This window comes from Sinocyclocheilus anshuiensis, unplaced genomic scaffold, assembly GCF_001515605.1.
Source record: "Sinocyclocheilus anshuiensis isolate Anshui unplaced genomic scaffold, SAMN03320099.WGS_v1.1 scaffold1421, whole genome shotgun sequence".
Taxonomy (NCBI): domain Eukaryota; kingdom Metazoa; phylum Chordata; class Actinopteri; order Cypriniformes; family Cyprinidae; genus Sinocyclocheilus; species Sinocyclocheilus anshuiensis.
The window spans coordinates 462,765-469,723 of NW_015548279.1; the positions used below are offsets into that span (position 1 = coordinate 462,765).

At 36.1% G+C, this 6,959-nt stretch overlaps 2 protein-coding genes across 3 annotated transcripts in view; both read left to right on the forward strand.

The window, feature by feature from the left end:
* LOC107655825 (coiled-coil-helix-coiled-coil-helix domain-containing protein 2-like) overlaps nucleotides 1–6,039 on the forward strand; it is an 8,903-nt gene extending 2,864 nt beyond the window's left edge. The window contains exons 2-4 of one of the 2 annotated variants that reach the window (XM_016443412.1): nucleotides 532–793; nucleotides 3,255–3,432; nucleotides 3,859–4,387. In XM_016443412.1, the coding sequence (XP_016298898.1) occupies nucleotides 532–793; nucleotides 3,255–3,432; nucleotides 3,859–3,893 (475 nt within the window). In that variant the 3' untranslated portion in view covers nucleotides 3,894–4,387. Of the gene's footprint in view, nucleotides 1–531; nucleotides 794–3,254; nucleotides 3,433–3,858; nucleotides 4,388–5,708 lie in introns of those variants that run through there. The other variant, XM_016443413.1, reaches the window with a different exon arrangement.
* Nucleotides 6,040–6,370: 331 nt separating this feature from the next.
* LOC107655811 (phosphorylase b kinase gamma catalytic chain, skeletal muscle/heart isoform-like) overlaps nucleotides 6,371–6,959 on the forward strand; it is a 10,740-nt gene continuing 10,151 nt past the window's right edge. The window contains exon 1 of the mRNA XM_016443395.1: nucleotides 6,371–6,538. The gene's annotated coding sequence lies outside the window, so the exon portion shown is untranslated. The remainder of the gene's footprint in view (nucleotides 6,539–6,959) is intronic.

Consider the following 6,959-nt stretch of genomic DNA (forward strand, 5'->3'; position numbering starts at 1 on the left):
TTTGTTATGATAGGACAATATTTGGCCGAGATACAACTATTTGAAAATCTGGAATCTGAGGGTGCAAAAAAATCAAAATATTGAGAAAATCGCCTTTAAAGTTGTCCAAATTAAGTTCTTAGCAATGCATATTACTAATCAAAACTGAAGTTTTGATATATTTACAGTAGGAAATTTACAAAATATCTTCATGGAACATGATCTTTACTTAATATCCTAATGATTTTTGGCATAAAAGAAAAATCGATAATTTTGACCCATACAATGTATTTTTGGCTATTGCTACAAATATACCCCAGCGACTTAAGACTGCTTTTGTGGTCCATGGTCACATATGTATTGTGTATCAGTCACTATTTGTCCTGTATAGCAACCACCTAGAACACCCTAGCAACCATATAGGAACAACAGTCATAAAAAAACATCAAATACTGATGATAACCAAAATCTGTCATGGAAATTCATTAGCGTGTGAACCTTGTATTAAGAGATCTTACTGTACAGGTAGATGATGGTGTGTTTTCACTCTAGTTACTCCTCCCCATCACCTCCACCAATGGCTAGAGCAGCTCCTCCACGCTCATACGCCCCAGCGCCCGCGTCTCCTCCACCATCGGCGGTGGCGGCTCCTGCTGCTGCTCCCCGTCAGCCGGGGATGTTCGCTCAGATGGCGTCCACCGCGGCGGGCGTTGCAGTCGGCTCTGCTGTCGGACACACGATAGGTCACGCTATGACCGGCGGCTTCAGCGGAGGTGGACACTCAGAGGCTGCCAGGCCTGATGTCACCTATCAGGTAAACACAAAGCCAAACTACTTGTTTGAATAGTTACGCTCAGCTCTCCCTTGAGAAAAGGTAGTACACTTTTGCAACTTGTCACAGAAATAATGTACTTTAGAACTGCAAACTGATGTTTTTGGACACTTCATTGTTTTAATTAGCGTTTTAAAAGTAGGATTTAGGTACTTCTTCATATGTCATTACACAATTCCTTCTATTGTCTTCTATGGAGATATTGTACTGCTAAATGTACTGACAAGCATTTAAGGTAAAGTATACTTTAATGTCACACTGAGGACAGCTGAGGGACTCATATGCAACTTTTACAGAAGGTTCAAACGCTCACTGATGCTCCAGAAGGAAAAACGATGCATTAAGGGCCGGGGGGTGTAAACTTTGAACAGAATGAAGATGTGTACATTTTTATTATTTTGCCTAAATATCAGTTTTATAATTTTTTTATTTAGTACTGCCCTTCAGAAGCTACAGAAGATACTTGCATGTTTCCCAGAAGACAAAATAAGTGAAATTTACCCTGATCTTCAAAGCTCTTAATGCATGGTTTTTCCTTCTGAAGCATCAGTGAGCGTTTGAACCTTCTGTAATAGTTGCATATGAGTCCCTCAGCTGTCCTCAGTGTGAAAAGATGGATCTCAAAATCATACAGTCATTGTTGGAAAGGGTTCAAATACACAAAAATGCTGAAAAACCAAAGAATTAGTGGCAGCTGAAGGATTTTTCTGAATAACAGCGGGCAGTTTAATCACATTTAGATTAAATCACATTTTTATTAGCAAACGTTAGCCATTTTTTGCATTGACACACTGATTTGCATTATTTTCATGACAATTCTCTTTACGATAATAATAATAATAATAATAGAAATAATAATAAATAATATGTAATAATTAACATGCATTTTGTATGGTCCCTCTTATTTTGGTAAAATTAACATTTTGCCGATTCTGCAAGGTGTATGTAAACCTTTGAGTTCAATTGTATGTCGTATCTAAATATATTTGAAGTTTAGTACATTTCAAATATATTAACTGAAAAAGTAATAACGGTTGTTACAGTTATTAACTTAGTATGTTGGTCAACAAATCAAAATAAGTGTATGACATGAAATGTAATGTAAATTGTAATTACAAAGTTTTTTTTATGTGCACTTTTTAAAGCTGTACTTAAGTGTGTTAGTCTCTCTTTAAAGGGATAGTTCACCCAAAAATGAAAATTTGATGTTTATCTGCTTACCCCCAGGGCATCCAAGATGTACAAAGCCGACGGTGTTATCGCCTCGCGTCGGACCAAAAAGCTACGCTCAAACACACCGCACCGACTACAGCCTGCACATGCATGAGAGGAATTAACTGTCTATATCAGCAGCTATCAATAGTATATATTCGTCATTCAAAAGGAGAAACCGCAGCGCTTGCTTACCATTTTGAATATCAGTAACGTTGATAACTTTTTAATCATTTTAAGCGGCTCATGTTGTTATGAAAACATTCATGTATTAGGATGATTGGGAAAGATCACGTAACATTTAAACAGCCTTCTGTCTGTACCGCCTTCATTTACTTGCTTGTTTTCATCACTTTTGAGAATGCGCTCAGGACAGTTCGGACATTGCGGTGAATCAGAGGTCAAAAACGATATAAATACTGTTCAGTTTCTTGCACGGACCGATCGTTTTGTGTCTTTACACATAAATGTATCGTCACGAGCCGCAGGGTTTAATTTGGTTTTGTTTGTGTATGTTTTTTTGACTCAAAGCCGTGATTCCCATTCACTTCCATTATAAGACTGACAGACTGCAACGGTTTGAGTTAAAAATCTTCATTTGTGTTCTACTGAAGAAACAAAGTCACCTACATCTTGGATGCCCTGGGGGTAAGCAGATAAACATCACATTTTCATTTTTGGGTGAACTATCCCTTTAAGTACACTTTTAAGTGTCTTTTTATTTCATTACGATTATTTCATTATCTGCAAGTACAGTTTTAAAAATATATGTAAACACTTTATTTTATGGGGTCTTTGTTACAGTGTAATTATAAATTTAAGTACTAAGTAATATTAGTTAGCTACATGTACTTACTATATGCTTAGGGTTAGAATGAGGGTTTGGTTTGGGGTTAGTTGCGTGTAATAATGCTTAATTTTGTTGTTATTTCTAAAGTAAGTACATGTAATTTGCAACAAGGACACCGTAAAATACCAAATATACTTCTAAGAAGGGAAGTACACTACAAGTGCACATTCAGTACATTTAAGCACTTCTTAGTACAGTCTCTCAAAATGTTTTTTTAAATCCTTATATAGACGTTTTGTCTGACAAACATCATGTACAGCCATGCATTAGTAATGATGTTCATCTTTTAAATCTGGTTGATCTTGCTAAATTATTTTAGAATTTCTGCTTTCAAATAACAATATAATCCTGAAAGCTTCTTTATCCTAAACATTCCCACAGGAGCCCTACCAGGCTCAGCCCATGTACCAGCAGCAGCAGCCATCCATGTACCAGCAGCAGGAGCAGAGTCCCTGTGCATATGAGCTGAAGCAGTTCATTGAATGCGCTCAGACACAGAGCGACCTCAAACTCTGTGAGGGCTTCAGCGAAGTACTGAAACAATGCAAATTCTCCAATGGTATGTACACAGATGTTGTTAGTGGCACCAGTTTGCAAAATTGTATAATTAAGTCTAGTCTATTAGTCTAGTCTATTTATTTATATAGCACACTTAAAAACAACAGACGTTGGCCAAAGTGCTTTACATATCAAACATAAGGCATACAATCTAAAAATTGTAAAACAATCACAAAATGACATAATTAATTACAATCAAATGCAAGAGAGAAGTGATAAGTCTTTAAATGAAGAACTCGGAGGGCCAAACAGTATCACTTCAGTCTTAGATTCATTCAGGTGAAGAAAATTTGCTGCCATCCACTCCTTAATATTATTAAAACATGTAAAGAGAGACTGTAAGGCTGAATTATCCCCCATTTTTATAGACCAATAAAGCTGTGTATCATTAAAATAAAGATGATAATATACATTATGTTTCTGACAGATATCAGCCAAAGGAAGCATGTAAATAGAAAATAAGGCTGGACCCAGTATTGATCCTTGTGGAACCCCACACTTCATTTGAGCAGAAGAGGATGTAAAATTTCCTAAATCAACAGAAAAAGTTCTTCCAGAGAGATATGAACTAAACCAGTTAAGAGCAATACCTTGGATCCTAGCCCACAGTCTTAAGCGCTCCATCAGTATTTCATGTATTATAGTGTCAAATGCAGCTGTCAAATCAAGTAAAACCAAAATTGTACACTTTCCCGAATCGACAGCCAAAAACAGATCATTAGACACTTTGAGAAGGCCCGACTCTGCTGGGCCCTAAATATTGATTGGAACTTATCAAAAATACCATTTCCATTTAAATGAATAGAAAGCTGTTGAAAGACAACCCTCTCTAGAATTTGACAGGAAAGACAGTTTTGAAATTGGCCGGTAGTTCTTTAAATCAGCTGAATCCAAATTGGATGCAGAATGGCACAACACCACTCAGTAAACTGGAGTTCACAATTGACAAAAAATCTAGGCCAGGGTTCCTCAAATCTTGCCCTGGAGGGCCAATGCGCTGCAGAGTTTTGCTCCAACCCTGATCAAACTCACCTACCTGTGATTTTCTAATGATCCTGAAGACATTGATTAGCATGCTCAGGTGTGTTTGATTAGGGTTAGAGCTAAACTCTACAGGAAAGTGGATCTCGTGGGCCAGATTTGAGGATCCTTGATCTAGGCCAACCACGTCCAATACCTGAATAAGGAGACGTGGAGGAACAATGTCCAAAGAACACTGAGTGGGCTTCATATGGCAGACTAAGTCCACTAAATCAGATAATGAAATCAGTTTAAACTCACTTAAATAATGTACTAATGAGGGTGGGATGATATAATCAAGGATAAAGTCTGGAGGTAGAATACTAGCTCTAAGAATATCAGTTTTGTTAATAAAAAAAACTCTAAAACTTTTCACATGTTGTTTGAGTGATATCAAGACCAGTAGCTATATCAGGATTTAAAACCGAATCTATTGTTTTGAATAACGCTTTAGGATTATTAGGAATCTTTCTTATGAGATCAGAGAAATATTTAATCTTTGCAGCTTTAACTGCCTTCTGATACTTAATCATAGCCTCTTTCAGTATATCATAAGACACCTGCAGCTTATCTTTCTTCCACTTCCTCTCTGCTTTCCTCTATTTTCTTATATTGCTGCAATTAATTTATAGCATTAACAAGATGACCCGTTGAATTCATTTTGGGAGCGATGACTGATTGAATGTATTTTTAGTCCAGTGCCTGCATATAAGATTGACCAAGTTCAGAGGCTGTCATATGTGGATTAACCATGTTGTGTATTTTCAACAGTTTTAAGTAGGAAAAATAACTTTTATATTGATTCAATGGATTTATTGCATTTTGGAAAAGAAAAAAAAAAACGTGTCATGGATTTATTGCATTTTGGGGAAAAAAATAATAACATTTTATAATAAATCTTTAAAAATCTAAATCTGGATTTGAATTTTTAATGTTATTATAACCTAAAGATGCTATGTGACAGTTTGAAACATAAAATAGTGGTTTTCATCTTGCCACTTTCTTGGTAAAGAAAACACATTTTTACTCAAATCAATCCAAATGGATTTATAGTGTTTTGGAACCAAACTCTTCATATTTTCTCTTGTTGCAATATATTGTGTATGCGAATATAGATTATGTAGTGGACTTGCCTACATCAGTTTGCTTCAACAACATTCCTTTGCTGTATTTTTTCCATTATCATAGTTTTTCAGTGGATATGCGTTCTAAAGTAATTAAAAGATTGATTGATTTTTTCCCCCCCTACTCCTACAGGACTGTCATGAGGTTTGGATTGGAGACATGAACACGACTATTCCATAGCCATTCACCGTCTGCTTGCTTCTGGAAAATGATTCCTCTAAAAAATGCATCTCAATCAGATATCAGGGCCTATGTGAAAAATAAAAGAAGAAATGCTGTGTAACATATGTGATGCATAGTATTTATATATCTGGTGTAGATAACTGCAACTTTCTGATTTTTATTATTTTTTTTCTGCTGGAGTTACTGTAGAAGAGATCACAGTGTGTATTTCTCTGCAGGAGAATTTGTGATATTATTAAAAATGTTTAATTCAAATGATGTGAATAAAAGGATCAGAAACATTCAAGTGCTCTTTTTCCAGTCATTTTTACCCACAGTGTCTATTCAAATATAGCATAGCCTTATTTAAATATAGTAATTTATGCATTTAGCAGACTATCTCAACTAGTCATCTCAACCCCTGTAATAAGTTTAGTAGATGTTAAATCATCTCCCATATATGATAGTAGGCTACATTTAAATAAAAGAATCAGTTGTGAATAAATTATTGTTTTTGTAAGAGTAATTAATTGATACAGAAATGTAAGTGTGAACTGGTTTCCTTCTTATTAGAGTGCATAACCGTAAGTGGTAATACGATATGGGACTGTCCTGTCTTTAATACGGCTTTTTATATTTGGAGCTTGACATTCAGTTGCCATTTGGGCGCTGTGTTGAAGGCAGCAGAGCCGTCATATCTCTCGCGGTACATGATCGCAGGAAGGCTGGGATATGGACTGACCGCTGACTGCACAGATCGACGGAGAGCAACGCTGTTCAACAGGAGGACTAATAGCGAGGTATGTCGAATTTAGTCGCTGTGAATTCGTGATAGTAATCCGCTCGTGTGAGCAGTATTTTGGATGCGATTAATCGTGATTAATCATTTGACAGCGCTAATTACACTGAACAAAATTATAAACGCAGCACTTTAGTTTTCAGAGGCGGACAGTAACTAAGTACATTTACTTGAGTATTGTACTTAAGTACACTTTTCGAGTATCGGTACTTTACTTGAGTATTATTTTTTCTGGGAACTTATAACTTCTGCCATCTGCTAGTTAGAAATAAACCTAAAAGGGTTACAGTTTAGGAAATAAATTGTTTTGACCAGCAGAGGACCATAGAGAGCCATTCATTTTACTGCATAAGACACACCTAAAGGACAAGACTTAGAGTCAGATTGTAGTTGCATATTATTGATTTTAATGAACCAAGTGT